Here is a 20,015-nt window from a genome sequence, read left to right on the forward strand (position 1 = left end):
TCCCTGCAGGAGGCTCCAGCTCAGGATCTGTCCTGCTGCACAGTAGCTCCTTCAGGACTGTAAGGCTCCGAGGAAACTTTATTGTGGCCTTCCAGTAGCTGAAGGGACCTAGAAGAAAGCTGGGGAGGGACTTTCTAGGGTGTCAGGGAGTGATAGGACAGGGGGCAATGGATCAAAGCTAGAGGAGGGTAGAGTTACATTAGACATTAGGAAGAAGTTCTTCCCCATGAGGGTGGTGAGACACTGGAACAGGTTATCCAGGGAGGTGGGGGTAGCATCATCCCTGGAGGTTTTTAAGGCCAGGCTGGATGTGGCTGTGAACAACCTGTTGTAGTGTGAGGTGTCCCTGCCCCTGGCAGGGCGTTTGGAACTGGATGATCCTTGAGGTCGCTTCCAACCCTAACAACTCTGTCATGCTGTGTGTCTCTCAGACTAGGAAGAGGGCTGGGGGTGGGGATGGTAGAGTTGTGAGCGAGCATCTTCCTCCAGTTAAGAACAAAGACATTATTTTTATTTACAAAAAAAAGAAGAAAAAAGTTTCCACACAAAAAGCACTACAATGATAACTCCCTTTGGTAAAAAGTGTAATAAATGTCTCCATCGGTCTGTCTGGTCAGGACTAATTTCTGAAGCCACCTGGTACTATGGTACACAAGAAGCTAGTACAGTTATGCTAGCACATCAAGCATACTTCCTTTAATAAAAAAGAAAAACAAAACAAAAAACAAAACCCCAAAATGAACCCCAAAAAAAAGGCAAAAAAAAAAATGGACAATTTGTACATTTATTTACAAAAAAGAAAAAAAAAAAAGAAAAAAGAGAGGGGAAGATGTTAAAATCTTGGTGTTGCTCTTTGTTGTGTGTGTGTACGTAAGGTGTGTGTGAAGAGCTGGTGCATGGCACTAGGAGAGACTAGTAAACAAGCAGGTACGAAATAAAAATAAAGAAAAACAAAACACAAAATTAAAATAAAATAAACCCAAAACAGTTCCACTGGCACTAGAAAGGACAGACCGATCTGCACAGGGTGAGTCCAGCCTGGGGAGGGAGGAGAGGGAGGCAAAGAAGGAGCCCAGGGCCGGCTGCTTGAGATGGCGGCAGGCCGGAGCGCGGCCAGCCGGAGGCAGCGTGAAGGAAGGGAGGGGAATCCACCTGCCGCAGGCACCTGGGCGATTCTGGGACACATCCAAGCGGTCCGGGTGGTGGAGAGCCTCTGGTTCTCTTCCCTCGCCGCTTGGGGCCCACGGGGAGTCAAAGCCTCACCACTGCTGGTGTGTACGAGCTCGGTGTGTTTCTCTGGGATGGCTCAGTTCATAGAAAGGTCCTTCCCGCCCTCCGTGCCCAAGGCAAGGGGCTGCCGGCGGAGAGCAGCATCCCTCCAGGGGCGGGGGTCCCGCTGGTGACAGGTTGTACCCAGCCACGCACTAGTCAAGTGGCCATGTTACGGAGATACACAGTGAGGGGAGGAGAAAGGCTTCTTCCTCCTGTCCTGGATGCGCGCACACACACACACGGCTGCCCGCGGGAGCCCTAGGGCGCCTTGAACATCGTGCCGTACTTGACGCGGTACTTGTTAATGCTGACAAAGTGCAGGGTCTCTGTGTCACAGCTGGTAGTGCAGGGCACCAAGCCCTCCAACCCTTCGCCCATTAGCCACTTGTTTGTCTCGGCAGCCATTTCGCGGGGCACGTGCTCCTTGGTCCATTTGTCCACCCAGGCCTGGAAGCGTTGGTGCAGCCTCTTGCTCACCCTTTCGTGGGACTACGGAAAGAGGGAGAGGTGTTAGGAAAGAGGCAGCTTTGGTTCCCACCCCTGGCTGCAGTGTGGTGCACAGCCTGGCTGCAGGGTGACACAGCCAAGGGGATCAGCAGCCAGAGGGAATTTGCAACGCAGACACCAGGCCCTCGCCAACCACGGAGGGAAAGCTCCAATAAAGGATCCCAGTTCTGCTCTCCGAGGTGGTTACGGCGGCCAAAAGGAACTCAGGAATACCAAGAGGTTTATTCTCTTTGTTAGACACAGCAGCTCCCAGGCTGAGGACATCCTGTGGCAGCCCAAGAGCTGCACACCTGGCACTGTGTCCCTCCTGCACTGCCCAAAGGCTGCTGCTGCCTCTTCCTCAAGCAGCCAGGAGATAAGGCAGACCCTGGACCAGGCAAGCCCTACTGTCCCCAGCTCTCGGGGTCTGCCTTTAGCCGCCAGGCCATGGAGTAGCATAGTCCCAGGAGAGAGCAAGTTCAACAGGCATTACAAATAGCAAGGGACCCAAATGGTACAGAAAAGAAGAACTGGGTCAGGTCTAAAAGGTCTGAGAACTGCTGGCTTAACAGAAGCATCAGGAGAAGAAAAACTGCATGCATCTGGAGTAAGAGCATCTGCTGAAGGAATGCCAAATCCAGGGCAACTGGTTTAAAACCATGACTACAGCCATGACTGAAAACAGCAAATAGAACTAAGCCCTGAGATTAAAACTTAGGCATTTTACTCTTTGTTTCATTCTCTTCCAAAAAGGCTGCTTGGTGTTAACTGCTAAATCCAACGCATTTGTGGTTCAGTGTGGCTTCTGCAGCTCCCTGGGTGTACTTCAGTAACTGAGGGGCTCTGCTACTTGCTGTGTCTTGTGCTCAGGGCTCTCTGGTACATGCTGGTATTCATTATCCTGCTCATGTTTGTGCCAGCTGACTGGGATAGATGGAATTCAATCACATGCCTCAGGATGGGCCTGTTTCAGGAGTCACTACTGAATTTTTTTCAAAGCTGTATTCACACCTGATGAAATAAAAACTATTGTTTGCATCTCATCAGGGAGAAGCAGATGGTAAGTCCAACTACATGTCTAACTGGGAGCTGTGTAGGGATGATTTACCAGGCAGGAAGCAGTGACAACCTCACCCCCCTCCTTTACCTTTTAATGAATTTTCTCCCTGGTCAGGAGTTTGCTCAGAAAAGCAAACAATTTAGTAAACTGCAAACAGTGTCTGCAGCTGCTGCTGACAGAGCCTCTCATTTACTTCTGCTGCTGGTTGCTTAGGTCACTAACTTTGGCCTGAATCTGGCTGGTTTCACTTCTACTTTCTAAGCATTCTTCTCAATGTTGTGTTTCAAACTGATAAAACTTTGAATTATAGCAAAGTATTTCAAACCTCACGTCTAAATAGCCAGGGTACAACTGGAGTTTGCTGTGAAAGCTCCCTCGTTTTCTCGATCAGGTGGAAATATTCCCTTGGGATGCAAAAATTAACTGTCAAAAACATGCAGAAGACCAAACCAGCTTTTCTCCAGCAGAATCCTCCTGAATTCAGCCAATGCAGAGTCACAAGCTCCCTTCAGCTTGAATAAAAGCCAACCTTCACCCAACTCCATCTGCATCTCCACTTATCCCACACACATTCCTATCCTTGCCCCAACACAGTTACTTTTGGCATAGAGAGACAGAAGCAAACCTGAGTAACTTCAAAAAGCTGAATTCCAATTCAAATCAGCAATCACAAGCACTCAGTGCTAGATGTGAGATGCCACAGACCCTTGGATCCAGGTCTTCTAAGCCCTGGAATTTTTCTGTTGGGGGTGACCTCCCTGCTCCCAATCCTTCCCACAAACCCACAGTTTCTAGAGCTGCTCCCATGTGTTGGCCGTGCTCTGCTGTGCAGGAGAAACCTGAGGACTCCCATTCTCCATGACTATGGGGAGAGGAGACAACAAGGGGAAGGGATCCAGAAGGACCCCTAGGGAGAGAAGGCATTTGATGCTCTGTAATTGCTCTTTGGGGAAGCCCTGGAAGAATAGGCACTCTCACATGTCACCCCACAGAAGACAAATCTTCCCTAAATCAAGAGCAACATCACCTATGGGAAGTACCTACTGAAAGAAATTTATGAAGAGTACCTACTGGAAGAAATTTGAAGGCTTACTGTCCTACCAGAAAAGAATTCTCTGGAGAAAAGGGAAGAGAGGTGAGAGGATGAGGAGATTTAGAGGTGGAAGAAGAAAAGATGATGACACCTTAGGAACATTCAGAAGATCTTTAGTGCCATGGGAGGACAAACCAGTGCACTGTTCTCTCCTGGCAACTACATGTTCCCAATGGGAATTCCCAAGGGAGGTTTCACCTGACTCTCCCCACCTGGCCTCTGGGGACAGGGTTCCCAGCCACCACCAGCTGCCCGCCCCAGGCCCTCCACCGACTCCTACCTGCTGAGCTCGCAGCAGAGCAGTCCTCCTGTACATGTAATCCTCTGATTTGATCACATACACCATCTTGTAGGAATTCAGTTTGAATTTACACTCCAGCTTGTCCAAGCTCTCCACGTTCTCCATGGACTTCTTGCTGTTCCCCTCCTTCCCTTCCTTTTCCTGCTGCTCCCGACCGCGCTGACACTTCCGGATCCGCCTCAGATTCCTGCAGACCAGAGAACCCCTCCTGGAATTAGTGCTCACTCTCTTGCTGGACTAGGCTGGGTGTAGCTGGTGGATCTCTGCTGGCTCCAAGCAAACAGCTTGGAGCACAGCTGCCTGCTGCCATCACTCAGGCTCAGACCTCTACCACAAGTCTGCCCCAGTGGGTTTATCTTAATTAAAGTTGTTGTGCAATTAACTCTGCTCTCAAAAAGCCCTGGTATGGTGCCTGCTGTTTTAACCATGCTTACTTGTAAGCCAAGGCAGGACCACCAAAAAGCCAATCTTGGTTGAGTCACCAGCCCTTACCCTCTTCACTACCACCACACCATCTCTCAGTCCCTGGGAGCAGCAGCCTAGGGTGGACCCACAGGCTTTTAGCATGAAGAACAGCATGGTAGCTGCCAGGATTTAGTGCCAGGGCTGTTGTGGCATTACAACACAGCTGAGACTGTATCTAACAGCCAGGTCCAGCCCAGTGGGGCAGGGCTGGTCACAGGATCACAGGATGTTAGGGGTTGGAAGGGACCTCTGGAGACTGAGTCCAACCCCCCAGCCAGAGCGGGACCACAGAATCCAGCACAGAAACACATCCAGAGGGGTCTTGAAAGTCTCCAGAGAAGGAGACTCCACAACCTCTCTGGGCAGCCTGTTGCAGTGCTCTGTGACCCTCACAGTGAAGAGGTTCCTCCTCCTGATGTTGAGGTGGAAGCTCCTGTGCTGGTGGCACAGGCTGGCCACTCACCTGGGCAGGAAGACTGGCTTCTGGGCCAGGTGCTCGCGGAGCTCCGGCGAGGTGGAGTCGGAGTTGACGTAGCGCTCCACGTAGTCTGACCAGCGCTGGGAGGGAGCACACAGCACAGGTCAGCCACAGCCTCCCCACCACACACCACGCCATGCCTAGGGAGGCTGAGCTGCAAGATACACTTCTGTGCATCTTAGCCCCCTGAGAGGCAGCCCCAAGCTTTCTCTGTGTGGTTCTGAGGGTTTTCCGATACAAAAACAAAGCATTTGTTGAGGATGTGGTTGAGGTCCCATCCCTGGAGACACTCAAGGTCACACTTGCTAGGGCCCTAAGCAGCCTGCTCTAGTTGAAGGTGTCCCTGCTGACTGCAGGCAAGTTGGAGCACATGACCTTTGAGGGTCCTTTCCAACCTGATGCAATCTGTCAATCTGTAATCTGTGAATCAACAGGCTGGCCTTGGGTCATGTCAACAGGCAGTTCTGAACCTTTGGCAGGGACCCAACGAGGCTGCTGAAGAATCACAGAATGGTTTGGGTTGGAAGGGACCTCCAAAGGTCATCCAGTCCAACCCCCTCTGCAGTCAGCAGGGGCATCCTCAACTAGATCAGGCTGCCCAGAGCTCTGTCAAGACTCACCTTGAATATCTTCAGGGATGGGGCCTCAACCACCTCCCTGGGCAACCTGCTCCAGTGTTCCATTACCCTCATGCTAAAGAACTTGTTCCTAACATCTGATCTAAATCTACTCTTCTCTACTTTGAAGCCATGAATGGTTGTGCTGAGGTTTGAAATTAAGTACAGCATAAACCAGAAAAATTGTGATGACTTTTCAAAGTATCACAGCTCAGTACACTGCAAGTCTTTTGCAGGTGTGAAGTCAGAAGGCCAGATTCCTAATGTGGAAGCTCAGTAAAGCCTGTGATTCCATGGTAACCCATGATATATCACATATGGAGATTCATCTTATTTATCTTATCAATAATACATAGATCAGTAATTCCATATATGGAGATGGAGAAGTTCAGAATTCTTTTGAGTGAGGCCACACCTCAAATCCTGGGTTCAGTTTTGGGTCCCTCACACATAGAAGAACCTTGAGAATTTGCCCACTCACATCACTGAAAGCTTTACAGTGTGTCCTTGACGCTTATCTTGTGCTAATGGACCACAACAGCAGCCCACAGGACACCCTTGTCCAGTGCACCCTTGACCAGCAGTCACCACCCTTGGACAAGCTGTTCTTACCTCTGCTTCTACAGGATCATCAGAGTTCTCCTCTTCTGTGTCCAGCAGTTCAATGGTCAGCTGAACTTGACCTCTGCTCTGAATGAACATTAGCTATAAAGAAAAGGCAGAAGGGACTTTGTTGAGAGGTTTCAAAGAGGTAAAAAACAACCTCCACTTCTCACTGGGGCAAAGGGAGAGTGAAGCAAGTTGGTATGGTTTTAAGGGAAAAAACCTTTTGCTTCCCACATGCCTGGCAGCAGAGGGAAAACACCAAACTGCTCAGGCTTTGAGAACAGGAAAACTGCAAAGCTTTTAGACTTCTAGGGGAAAAAGTTATCTTCTTATGGTCGGTTTTTTGGAGGGCTGTAAGGCCTTCTTGAGCTTCCCAAATAAGTTTGAGAGCAAGAGAAGAGAGATTCTACACAGGGGCTTTTTATCCCAAGTGGTTTTACTGACTAGAAAGGGCCTGCAGCTGGAAGGGATTTCCAGCACCTTCATTGATTAGCACCATGCAGCAGGTTTAGTCAGCAGTGATTTAATGCCCACTCAGTAACAGATCTCTCCACAAGGACTGAGACAGAAGAGAAATGGGAGGCTCTGAGCGAGCAAATTAAAACTGGTGACAGCAAGGAAATTGGTGTGATACTGAGAAGCACCAGGGCCATTCATTGCTGTCCCAGGAAATTTAATTCTCCTTGAAACCTCATTTCTGAAGGGCCCTTACAGAAGCCATTAACCTAGATGCCAACAGCTGGGCACATGCCACCAAAACTTTCCATTTTCAGAGCTACCAGAAGTCCTCAGGGCTCTTGGGTGCCTAAACATGGCTCCTTTTTTCAAAGGACTGGTGTCTCTCCCTTCTTAAAAGGCATCCCCCTCGTTGCTTGCTGCCTCTCCATGATGATTCACAGCCCAGCTTTACCTTGAAACAGTTCTCCTCTGACATCAGCTGCTCAGCTTTGCGTTGGTAGGCAGCCTCCAGGAGAGTACGAGAAGATTGGGAAGCCAGGAGCCCTCCTGTTGCTCCATTGGTGTTCTCTGACAGGTAGAGGTCTGTTACCTGCACACAGATCTCATCACTCACTATGTGCTGGAGCTGCAAAAAGGAAGGGCACAGGGAAGGTGTTCCTCAGGGACTCTGCTATGAGCTCACAGACAAACAAACCATGTGTTTGAGCCCAAGAAAAGGGAAAAAAAAAAAGGCATAGGTGGTTTCATCTCAACATGAGAAAGAACTTCTTTACTTGGAGGACAGTAGAGCATTGGAACAGGCTGCCCGGAGAGGTGATGGAGTCTCCATCTCTGGAGTTGTTCAAGATCTGCCTGCACACCATCCTGTGCAACCTGGACCAGATGATCTCCAGAGGTCCCTTTCAGTCCCTGCCATTCTGTGATTACGTGAAAAAAACATGAATTTAAGGCTATTATTTTTAGCAGCTTTCCAGGTGCAGGTTGTCATGGGTTAGGGCTCAAACCAGGACAAAGATGACCTCTGCTGCTCTGTAAAAAACCACAGTATCTTTACACAGATTAGCGGGTGACCAAGTACAGCTACTCAGAGAAAAACTACAGGTAGGGAACAGCCTGCCCTGCAGCAGAGACAAGGGCTTGAACACTGGGACATAGTCTACCCCCTCCAAAGAAAGGGGCTGCTGCTGTGTCTGAGGAGAGGGGTAGGAGATTTAGGATCAAATCCTTATTTTGTTCAAGTTGCAAAACCAAAAGTCACCCAATTGCCTTTTGAATTCAGTTAATCCCTGGACTGAAGCAAAGGCCTTCTGAAAAGCAGCTCTACCCTTCTGAAAGGGAAAGGCTTTTCAAGCCATTCCACTCCCAGCCCCTTGTGTCTGGTTTTGTTCTTCACACTACAAAAAGGCACATGAAGAATTTCCCCCTTGGTCACACATTCTTCCTACCAGCCCAATAAAAGGCCAAGAGTTTTAACAGCCAAAACGAGCTTCTGAAAGAGGCAGAGAAAAGAGACAAAGCTGTTTAGAAAAGGCACACAGTGCTGCTGCAGCACTGCTGAAAAGGAAAGAAAGAATTTAAATGCCATTGCATTCTTCCTCAAAGTCAGGACAAGATTAGCTCTGGAGATGCTTTGAATATCCTACAACCTGTGGGACACAGAGGGAGAACTCTGCTCAGAGAAGATGCTCTCAAGAATTTAAATACATCACAAATTACCTTTTACCAAGCCTCTTTACATCAGTGTTAAAGAGTTGTGTTAAAAACCAGGCAGAATTTACCTGCTTAGCCCTCAAGTTCCCTATTTAGAAATCACAGATTCATGGAATGGGTTGGGTTGGAAGGAACCTTAAAGATCATCTAGTTCCAATGCCCCCTGCCATGGGCAGGGACACTTCCCACTAGGTCAGGTTGCTCAAGGCCTTGAACACCTCCAGGGAGGGGGCATCCACAACCTCCCTGGGCAATCGGTTCCATTGCCTCACCACCCTCACTGTAAAGAATCAGAGTGGTCTGGGTTGGAAGGGACCTGGTAGCGACATGGTCTAGTTGCTGTGGTGGTGTTAGGTCCTAGGCTGGACTTGACGACCTCGAGGTCTATTCCAGCCTTAATAATTCTGTGACCTCCAAAGCTCATCCAGTGCAACCCCTCCGCAGTCAGCAGGGCCATCCTCAACTAGATCAGGTTGCGCAGAGCCCTGTCAAGCCTCACCTCAAATATCTCCAGGGATGGAACCTCAACCACCTCCCTGGGCAACCTGTTCCAGTGTTCCAATAAAAGAATCTCTTCTTCATCTCCACTTTCAGCCTCCCCTCTTCCAGCTCCAAGCCATTGCCCCTTGTCCTATCACTACAAACTCTTGCAAGCAGTCCTGGCACACCACCTCCCGCCCTGTGCTATGGGTCTGTGCTCCCCGCGGCCTGCAGGCCGTCACCTGCCGCACGATGCTCTGGATCAGCTTGTCCATGGTGAAGGCGATGTAGGCGTGGATGGTGAACATCTCGCGCAGGGAGTCCTCGTACTGCGACGAGTCCATGTTGCCGTCCAGCAGGTTGCGCACCATGTCCAGGAAGGCTGGGTAGTAATCCTCCACGTCGATGTCCACTGCAACCAGAGCGGGGGAGAGGTCAGCACAACGCTCCAGCCAGGGTAGGCTTGGCACCGGTACAGGGCGGGAGGTGATCTGCTAGAGAGCAGCCCGGTGGAGAAGGACCTGGGGGTCCCTCACAGACAATTCTCCATGGGTCAGCAATGTGCCCTTGGCGCCAGGAAGGACAATGGGATCCTGGGGTGGATTAACAAGTGTCCAGAAGATTCAGGGAGGTTCTCCTTCCCCTCTATTCTGCCCTAGTGAGGCCCCACCTGGAATACTGCATCCAGTTCTGGGCTCCCCAGTTCAAGAGAGACAGAGATCTGCTGAAGAGAGTCCAAGGGAGGGCTACAAGGATGATGAAGGGACTGCCTGGTGAGGAGAAGCTGAGAGACCTGAGGCTGTTTAATCTGGGGGGGGAGAAGACTGAGAGGGGATCTAATAAATGTCTATAAATATCTAGGGGCTGGGTGTCAGGAAGGGACAGGGACAGCCTCTGCTCACTTGTGCCCTGTGATAGGACAAGGGGCAGTGGATGGAAACTATAGCAAAGGAAGTTCCACCTCAACATGAGGAAGAACTCCTTTACTGTAAGGGTCACAGAGCACTGGAACAGGCTCTCCAGAGGGGCTGTGGAGTCTCCTTCTCTGGAGACTTCCAAGACCTGTCTGGATGTGTTCCTCTGACCTGTGCTGGATTCTGTGGTCCTGCTCTGGCAGGTGGCTTGGACTCAAAGATCTCCAGAGGTCCCTTCTTGTCTCCAGAGGTTGCCACAGCCCCTAACATCCTGTGATCATGACTTTTGCTCCTGAGACTACCCAGTCAAGAGGAAAGTTGCTGGAATAGGCTTAAATATGGCTTTTGTAGGCCTTTGCTGAGTCCTTTAAGGCCATGGGTACTGTCATCACCTCTTGCTTTTTTGTTCTAGCCTCCTCTATGAGGTTTTAATTTCTGAAAGGCTATTTAAAGAGCTCTTAGGGAACCCCAGGGTACTCAGATACACAAGTGTAAAATCATAGAATGGTTTGGGTTGGAAGGGACCTTAAAAGTCAGCCAGTTCCAACCCTCCTGGATACCTTCCACTAGACCAGGTTGCTCAAGGCCCTGTCCAACCTGGTCTCGAACACCTCCAGGAGGGGATATCCAGAGCTTCCCTGGGCAACCTGCTCTCACCACCCTCACTGTAAAGGATTTCTTCCCAATCTCCAGCCTAAATCTCCCCTCTTCCAGCTCAAAGCCATTGCCCCTCATCCTATGGAAGCTCTTAGGTCTTAACTGCTGGATAGAAGAGTCATGTACAAGTCCCATGGACTGCACACTCCTTCCCATCTCCATCCTCAATCCAGTGCTGCCCAGTGACAGTAAGAGATCCCTCCCCCACTGCACAGGTCAGCGCTGGGGCACGCCTGAAGGCTCCAAGCAAGCCCTGCCGAGCAGAAGCAGCTCTGCCCCCCAGCCTCTCCTCGCAGAGGTGACTCACTGGGCTCCTTCAGCCGCAGCTGGATGGCAGGGCTGTCGCTCTTGTCTCGCTTGATGCCCAGCACTTCCCTCTCCCACTCCCGCTCCCGCGTCTCCTCCTCGATCTGCCGCTCGGCCTGGGTGCAGATGCGCAGCAGCCGCAGGCACAGGATCTGGTGCAGCCTCATGAAGATGTACCAGTTGCTGTTCACGTAGAAGAGGTTGTAGACCTCATCCATGCCCCGCAGCTTCTGGGCTGTGGTGTTGTTGAACATCAGCTTGGTTTTGGGAGGGCTGCCCCCGACGCCGTTGTGCTTCTTGGCAGCTCCGGTAGCTTCGTCCACGTCCATCTCCTCCTCTTCCTCCTCTTCCACATCCGAGAGCTCACCGCGCTGGGCAAAGAGGAGGTCTGGGATGAAGTGGTACATGATCTGCTTGATCTTGTACTTGTCCTCCTTCTGGATCCCCGTCTGCCTCTTCACATGGTGGATGATGAGAGAGGCAGCATCCTCTAGGATCTGCTTGTCTTCATAGGCTAGCGATAGGTGAGGGCCTGTGGGCACTCCAGCGTTGTCTTCTGAAGCCTGCTCTTGCCTCTGCAAATGAGAGCCACAGCACAGAAATCAGTCCCAAACGCCCCTCTCCATCCAAGAGCCTTTCAGAAAGCTCTGTCAGTGGCAGTCTTCCTCTGTCACCAAGCAGGTGAGAGGCAGGAACTGAAACTGCACCTAAGCTCGAGGGAAGGAAGCTACTGGTGACCATCTTACCTCATCATAGATGCTTTCAATCTCGTTGAGGAGACTCTTTGACCTCAAGACCTTGGTATCATTCTGCTTGAAGTTGATGCCTTGGTGGTCCAAGGATTTCAGGTAATACTTCTCATTCTGCTCTCGCCAAACCTTATTAAATCCTCTCTGGGCTTCTCGCCACTCTTCCTCTTTCATCTTTAACCTGGAAGCAAGAAAACAAGGGCGAGCTCAAAGGTCTGCTCTGAGCACAGAAGGAAAAACCTAGGCTCATGGTTTCTGGCCAGCATGGAGAAGGGATGAACTCCTTATCAAAGAGCCATTAATGAAAGCTGTCCCATCTATTCTTTACAGGAGGGGCATGCTGCACATGCTCCTCTGAACAAACTCCTTCGGGCTTCTTTCATACCACAGAATCACAGAGCATAAAGGGTTGGAAGGGACCTCAAAAGATCATCCAGCCCAACCTCTCTGCCAGGAGGGATCACCTAGACTAGGTCACACAGGAATGCATCCAGGTGAGTTTTGAATGTCTCCAGAAGAGACTCCACAACCTCTCTGGACAGCCTGCTCCAGGGCTCTGTCACCCTCACAGTGAAGAAGTTTTCTGTTATGTTCCTGTGGCACCTCCTCTGCTCCAGCTTGCACCCACTGCCCCTTGTCCTATCATTGGGCAGCCCTGAGCAGAGCCTGGCTCCATCCTCCTGACACTGCCCTGCACATCTTTATCCCCAGCAATGAGGGCAGCCCTCAGGCTGCTCTGCTCCAAGCTCAAGAGCCCCAGATCCCTCAGCCTGGCCTCACAGGGAGATGTTCCACTGCCTTTCAGCAGCTTTGTGGCTCTGTGCTGGACTCTTTCAAGCAGTTCCCTGAGGTCCTTCTTGAACTGAGGGGGCACGATATTCCAGATGTGACCTCACCAGGCCAGAGTAGAGGGGGAGGAGAACCTCTCTCAACCTGCTAACCACAGCCCTTTTAATAGACCCTAGGAGTAAGGTCTAAGAAACACCACTCAGGTACAAAGTAGCTTCAAGCTTCCCCCTGTAGCACACCAGGAGAGTGTGGCACCCCTCCAGCCCCACTGTCAGCAGCAGGAAAAGGGGCTGGAGGACTTGGAGAGCCTCAAGAGCTCTCTCAGAAATGCCCAGAAAGTCATGTAGCTCCAGCTGCTGGAAAGAAACAGCTTAGTTTGGATGATGCACTACGTTCCCACCTTGCAGCCTGGATACCTGGGCTTCTGGGAATGGACTCCTGAACATCAAGTCAGCATAGTCAGTATCTCAAGCATTACACTCTTGGTGCAGCTCAAGACCCAGATCACAAGAAGTGTTCTCAGAGCAGGGTGGGGAAGCCATGACCTCACAGGTATCCTGAACAAAGCAGTTAGCCTGAAAGCTCAGAGCCCAAAGACACAGGACCAACAGTCCCACAGGGACAAAGAGCAGCCAAGAAAGAAGATCTCCTGCTTACACAGCTCCTCAAACTTCTCCAAGGAGTTGCAGCATCCACTCCCATTTCTTGACCAAGGAAGAGGAGGTTGACAACAGAAACTGGCCTGAGGGTAGCAGGGGCACTGCAATCTGAGCCCATGCTCACATGCAGCCATGGGATTTGGAAAGGAATCAAATTTAGCCCACACAGTACAGACACTTAGCACAGAATCACCTGGCTTGAAAGGGACCTTTGAAGGTTATCTAGTGCAATCCCCCTGCACTAAGCAGGGACATCCTCCACTAGATGAGGTTGCCCAGCGCCCTGTTGAGCCTCACCTCACCTCCAGGGATGCTGCATCAACCACCTCTCTGGGCAACCTGTTCTAGTGCTCAACCACCCTCATGGTAAAGAGCTTCTTCCAAACATCCAAATCTGAATCTACTCTTCCCTAAGTACAAACCATTGCTCCTCCTCCTATCACTGCAGGCCTTTGGAAATAGTCCCTCTTGCAGGCCCCCTTCAGGTACTGGAAGGTGGTGATTAGGTCTCTCACTTGTTTCCTCCTCCTCTTACACAGGATGCTGACTACCAGGGAAGGAACCAGGCTTAAGAGGAGACAAGGAGAAATCTACCTACATCCCTCCTGCTGAGCTGTAAAAGCTTTGTTTCTGAAGGGTAATCCCCTCTCTAGGGGGTTGTCACCCAACACAACAGCTAAGAACACAAAACATGCTGCTTCATTTACAGCCCTGTGGAGGTGCCTTCAGTTAATGGGCAGTGGGGGAAAAGAGCCTCTAAAATTACCTTCAAAATCATTAAAGAAAGACCCCAAGCAGGATTTGGATAGAACTACTAATTGGAAGATTAAATGGAAGGTGCTATTAATAACTACAAACTTCAATGCAAAGCAGTGCAAAAGCAGATGAAATACACAAAAATCCATAGCCTGGGCTTAGCATAGAACCCCATCAAGCCAAAGCCTTCTCCAAAACCTCCACCAAAAGAGACCAAAACCTCAGTACTCCTTTTCTGCCCCCACCTGGGGTTTGGAGGGGGAAGGAGCCGAGGGGGAAGGAGCCGAGGGGGAAGGAGCCGAGGGGGAAGGAGCCGAGGGGGAAGGAGCCGAGGGGGAAGGAGCCGAGGGGGAAGGAGCAGAGGGGGAAGGAGCCGAGGGGGAAGGAGCAGAGGGGGAAGGAGCAGAGGGGGAAGGAGCAGAGGGGGAAGGAGCAGAGGGGGAAGGAGCAGAGGGGGAAGGAGCAGAGGGGGAAGGAGCAGAGGGGGAAGGAGCAGAGGAGGCAGGGAAGGAGCAGAGGGGGAAGGAGCAGAGGGGGAAGGAGCAGAGGGGGAAGGAGCAGAGGGGGAAGGAGCAGAGGGGGAAGGAGCAGAGGGGGAAGGAGCAGGTCTCGTTGCCAGCTAAATGTAAGATAACAGAATTATGGGAATGAAATATCTAAACATTACAATTTCCTGTCCACTCCAGGACCCATCTGGACCTCCTGGTGGTCCTCTTTACCGTTTCTTAAAGGCGTAAGCCTCAACCCATGACAGGAGGTCACCCCCCCGACCTTTAGGGGCTGGAATTGGCTTTGCCATCAGCCTGGCTCAGGGTGCCAGAGCAGTCAGTACCTTTTCAGCACGATGGGAACAGCCACGGAGGGGTTCTTGCGCAGGCCATCGATGATGTCAGCGGCTTTGTCAGCGTATATCCTCTGCAGCGCCTTGCGGTGGATCACCTCCGAGGTGCCCCCCAGGGTGTTGTCCAGCCGGAACTTGGCCTGCTCCTCGGCAGACAAGCGGGAAAGCTTCTTCTGGATGGCCTCCAGCACGCGGATGGTCGCCAGATTGGTCTCCAAGACGACATCCAGCTGCAGGGGAAGGGTGCATTAGGCTGAGCAGATCAAAGGTGACGCTTCACAGGGGCCCTAGCACCTAAGTGACGCCACGCGCGGCTAACGAGGTGCTCCTGAGCCGTGCTCTCCGTGTTCAGCTGCTCCAAAATAATCCAATTACCTTCTATCTGCTACCTACATAATGCTGCCCAAGAATTTAAAGGGCTACCAGAACGAAACTGCTCGGAAATTACATTTTCCACCTGGGAACAGAACACAATTGGCAGTTGCTCGACAAAAGGACGTGCTGAATTTGAGCGGATTCAGGTAATTGCCAAGCTAACTTCCAGTGCCAGGCGAGGCGTCAATCATTCAACATCTTGAAGGGATCCCTTCTCAGCTTATTACAGGGGAATGCACCTTCTCCTGCGCTGTGTGGGCAGGGAAAACAGAAAAGAAGCCTCCATCATACACTGGCCGCTGAACCATTCCCTCTGGAGCGGTGTGAAGGAAGAGTTCTGCACGGAAATTGAGGAGGGGCAGAGGTGGTAGCTTGGAGGGAGACGTGGCTCTGCAGTCGCTGCTTCTTGCATTAAGAGACCACAAAGCTCTGATGCAAAAAAACAGCTGACAGGCAGACAATGAAAAGAGATTCTAAGCAGTAGCATTTAAAGGGATAATTATATCAAGATCCTTAAGTGTTCACACAACCCCAGGCTTTCAGAAACATGAATGAAGGAAAACCACTTTACCTCGAAACGCTCATCCTCACACCTGTAGATGTGCTCTTCATATTGCGTCTTCTTGGAGCTCACAAACGTGGAGTCCTCAGACCAGGATGGGAAGGAGACCCAGGTGTCATTCAAAACCTTGCAGGGAGACAGAGGAGTCATGGGTCAGTCTTTGAGGTGGTCATATCGCAATGGGAGGATCTAATTCCCTAGCTGGAAAAATTGGGTGTCCCTTCCAAAGCCAGCTTCCAGGAGACAACCCCCAAACAGCCAGAGCTGAAACATCCAAGCAGCCTGAAAAAAGTCATCGGCTGGAGCTGTGAGAAGAAACTTGGAAGGGAAGAGACAAAGAAAGGTGAGAGTGGCTTTTCCGTTCCTTTGGCTTAGTCAGCTGCAAGCTGCTGTGTCATCATGTGTGTGATTCACCACGGACCACACGGGGTGGTCACCACATCAGACAGCACTCTTGGGACTGTCCATGGTTCCCACCTCCAAATAAGGCTAACTGGGCATAGAAATCCAGACCCCAGCAACACCTTTCCTGACAAAGCAGCTCAGTGCCTGCAGCTTTCATCACCTCCAACACAGGAACAGAACACTAAAAAAGAAAAACCATCCTCAAAGAGGCCAAAGGCATGGCAAGAAGAATTTTGGCAGGGGGCCTTGAAAGTCAGGCCCAGTTTTCAGAAACCCGAAGTCTGAACAATTGAGTCATTAGCTTCTCACAGGAAGAGAAGTCTGTAACTGCATCACACAAGAGACTTTTGAGAGACAGGTCAGGACTTTTAGATTCAAAGCCTGCAACTGTCTCTCTCCCAGATTCTTTTCACTATCCTGCCACTGCTTCAGGCAGGCACCTCAGCTGGCTGTGTGACTTGGTCACCCACATTCATCCTCCTCACCTCTCAAGGAGCATAAAGAACACAAATACTGTGATGCTCCCAAATAGCAACTTCCTCGCTGTTTGTTGTAGATGTCACTGCAGTCACCCAGGGAAGGGATTTCAGGGGCTGTCCCCTCCTCCAGTGAGGCAGGTTTAGTAACTGGCCTTCAGCAAGAGCCCTGCTCACTCACCTCCAAAACCTTTAACACCTGTGAAGGAACAGGATCCACCAGCACCATCCCCTCTTTGATCAAAAGGCCATCACAACACACTAAAGGACTCAATGAGCACTGATCCCGCAGGACTATGTTGGGAGACCAGCTCTGACTCTTGACCAAGATGGATGGTTCCCTGCAGGGAGCCAATTCCCCAAAGCAACTTGAGAAACTTGAGAGTTTCTCAAGACAAATGCTGCTCTTGGCATTTCAGGTAGAAAGTTAGAAGCTTGGGAGGGCCATGTAGGAAAAACTCTCCAAAGAAAATATGAGTTTCTTTTCAAGTTGGACTAGAGACAACCCTGGAAGCAGACAGAAGGAGAATTTGGCTAAGGAGGCAGCAACAACCTTGAGCTATGTACTGTCTTGTAAGCCACACCTGAGATCACTCTAAGACCATGCAGAAAATGATTTCTGCATTTCCTACTCAGAGTGTTTAAGTTTGCAGCCTTAAAGCTCTTTTCTCACATTCTCCTACACACAACACAGGTATCCAGTGACCCTACATTTTTGCTTTAGACATCACAACTAGCTGGGTTGTTGGGGTTTTTTGTTTTTGTTTTCTTTCCCAGCTGTTCCCCACCACTTCATGCAACTCTGTCATAAGCACCACTGGAGAAGAGCTGATGCCAGCCATCAAAGCCACATGGGCATCATATCTCCCAGCCAGCTTCCACCACAACCCATTCCTAGACTGGTGCCTCACCCTGTGCAATAGTTCCAGGACATGATCCAGGTGTTTGCAGGAGTGCCAAGAGCTCACTCACCACCAGGAATCCTGTGGGGTGTGCTCACCTTGGGCTCCAACATGTACCATGATGATCCCAAGCCAGGATGGTGTGTCCACACATGCCTGGGTGCAGGAACAGCCAAGCTCCAGGCTGGATTGGTGCTGCTGGGCCCCAGCTCCATGCCCAGCACCAGTTTTGGGGTGCAGACAGCAGCACAGCTGCTCTCCACAGGACCAGCCATGTCCCAACATCCCCAGGAACCTTCTCAGCATAGCACAGGGATACAAAATAAATTCCCTATCCTCTTCTGTTTTGTTTGCCCTTGCTCCATCCCTTCAGGAAGTCTGGGAAGAGCCTTCCTGTGTCAGGCAATTCCCAAGAGATCCTCCAGCAGATGGAGAGAGGTGATTCTGCCATTTTACTCTGCTCTGGTGAGACCTCACCTGGAGTGCTGCATCCAGCTCTAGTGCACTCCACACAGGAAGGACATGGACCTAATGGAGAGGGTCCAGAGGAGGGTCACGAAAAATGATCAGGAGGCTGAAGCACCTCTGCTATGAGGACAGGCTGAGAGACCTGGGGTTGCTCTGTGCCATGTCCCCTCTGCTATGAGGACAGGCTGAGGGAGCTGGGGTTGCTCTGTGCCATGTCCCCTCTGCTATGAGGACAGGCTGAGGGAGCTGGGGCTGTTCAGCCTGGAGAGGAGAAGGCTGTGGGGAGAGACCTAATAGTGGCCTTCCAGTACCTGAAGGGTGCCTACAAGAAAGCTGCAGAGGGTTTGTTCACAGAGGCCTGCAGTGATAGGAAGAGGGTCAAAGGTTTGAACTTAGGGAAGAGTAGATTTAGATTGGATGTGAGGAACAAGTCCTGCACCATGAGGGTGGTGGAACACAACAGGTTGCAACAGGTTGCCCAGGGAGGTGGTTGGGGCCCCATCCTTGGAGGTATTCAAGGTGAGCCTCAACAAAGCTCTGGGCAACCTGATCTAGTGGAGGATGTCCCAGCTCAGCGCAGAGGGATTGGACTGGTTGACCTTTGGAGGTCCTTCCAACCCCAGCAAGCACTCTGTGGTTCTGTGACCTTACCTCTTTACACAGCGGAGTCCGCCCTGTGCACTTGGGCTGCTGGTAGCTCTTGGGCAAGGCTCGGTAGCTGGAGCCCAGTCTTTTACAGGAGGCATAGTCTATCTCCATGGCTATCCCCTCAGTAGCCCGCTCCTTCGGGTAGGTCTCCATGTGGACAGACTCTTTATACCCCAGAAAGTTTTTAAACCAAGTGAACAATTCTGGGAATTTCCTACAAAATAAAATTCAGGAAGTGAAAAGCTAAGCCAAGGCAGAAAGCAAACAGCACTGAGCTGTGCCGCTGAGGCTGCAACTGACTGCTAGGGACACACTGCACCCAAGAAGATCCTCTGAACTGGCAGGCTGGGGAGGGGGGACCCTCTCTGCTCAGTCCCACTTCCACAGAGCCTGATGGAATGGGAAGTGAGTACCTGTTTGCTGATCAGGTGGATGTTAGGAAAAAGTTCTTCCCCATGAGGGTGGTGAGACACTGGCAGAGGCTGCCCAGGGAGGTGGTGGAAGCCTCATCCCTACAGGTTTTTAGGGCCAGGCTGGATGTGGCTGTGAGCAACCTGCTCTAGTGTGAGGTGTCCCTGCCCATGGCAGGGGGGTTGGAACTGGCTGAGCCTTGAGATCCCTTCCAACCCTGACAATTCTACAATTCTATGATTGCTCCCTTGGTGCAACTAAGGTGCTCTAGGATTACCCCTTCACATTGCCAGAGACACTCAACATATTGATACATCCCTGTGGGTACAGTCCCCACCAGGGAAGAGCAGCCCAAGCTTTCACTGCACCTCAAGCACCTCAAATACTGGGTTCAGCTTTGAGCCCCTCACTCCAAGAGGGACACTAAGGAGCTAGAGAATGTCCAGAGAAGGGCAACTAATCTGGTGAAGGGTTTGGACAGAAGCAGTTGAGGGAACTGGGGTTGTTCAGCCTAGAGAAAAGGAGGCTGAGGAGAGACTTCACTTGTCTCTACAAATCCCTGAAAGGAGGTTGGAGTGAGGTGGGGGTTGGTCTCTTCTCCTTAATATCAGGTCACAGAAGGAAATGACCTGAAATTGTGCCAAGGGAGGTTTAGGTTGGAGATAAAGAAAAATTTCTCTGCTGCAAGAGTGGTCAGGGATCAGAATAGGCTGCCCAGGGAGGTGGTGGAGTCACCATCCCTGGAGGTGCTCAAGAAACGTGTGGCCATGGCACTTTGAGACATGGTTTAACAGCCATGGTGGTGTTGGGTCTATGCTTGGACTTGGTGCTCTTAGAGGCCTTCTCCAATGACAACAATTCTGAGTCTGTGGCTGCACTTGTGGCAGGGTCACATTTGGGTCTCCCATTTGTGAGCTCAGGCCAGATCCCTAGCTGTTTGCCAACGTTCTTAACTTTAAAATGGACTTCTCCTTTCCAAAAGCAGCAAGAAGAAACTGAAGAATGATTCTGCAGCTACACAGCAAAGGGTTTGAGTGCTGAGCAATCACTTCAGTGCTGCCTCCCCAGAC

General features: G+C 51.0%; 1 protein-coding gene across 1 annotated transcript in view; it reads right to left on the reverse strand.

Moving 5' to 3' along the window:
* Positions 1-1,530: 1,530 nt before the first annotated feature.
* SIN3A (SIN3 transcription regulator family member A) overlaps positions 1,531-20,015 on the reverse strand; it is a 38,165-nt gene continuing 19,680 nt past the window's right edge. Inside the window, exons 10-20 of the mRNA XM_054387794.1 lie at positions 18,538-18,748; positions 15,645-15,761; positions 14,690-14,928; positions 11,651-11,834; positions 10,906-11,479; positions 9,270-9,439; positions 7,289-7,462; positions 6,385-6,477; positions 5,141-5,235; positions 4,192-4,399; positions 1,531-1,761 (exon numbers count right to left, since the gene is read on the reverse strand). Of these exons, the coding sequence (XP_054243769.1) occupies positions 1,531-1,761; positions 4,192-4,399; positions 5,141-5,235; positions 6,385-6,477; positions 7,289-7,462; positions 9,270-9,439; positions 10,906-11,479; positions 11,651-11,834; positions 14,690-14,928; positions 15,645-15,761; positions 18,538-18,748 (2,296 nt within the window). The remainder of the gene's footprint in view (positions 1,762-4,191; positions 4,400-5,140; positions 5,236-6,384; positions 6,478-7,288; positions 7,463-9,269; positions 9,440-10,905; positions 11,480-11,650; positions 11,835-14,689; positions 14,929-15,644; positions 15,762-18,537; positions 18,749-20,015) is intronic.

This window comes from Indicator indicator, chromosome 16 (assembly GCF_027791375.1).
Source record: "Indicator indicator isolate 239-I01 chromosome 16, UM_Iind_1.1, whole genome shotgun sequence".
Taxonomy (NCBI): Eukaryota; Metazoa; Chordata; class Aves; order Piciformes; family Indicatoridae; genus Indicator; species Indicator indicator.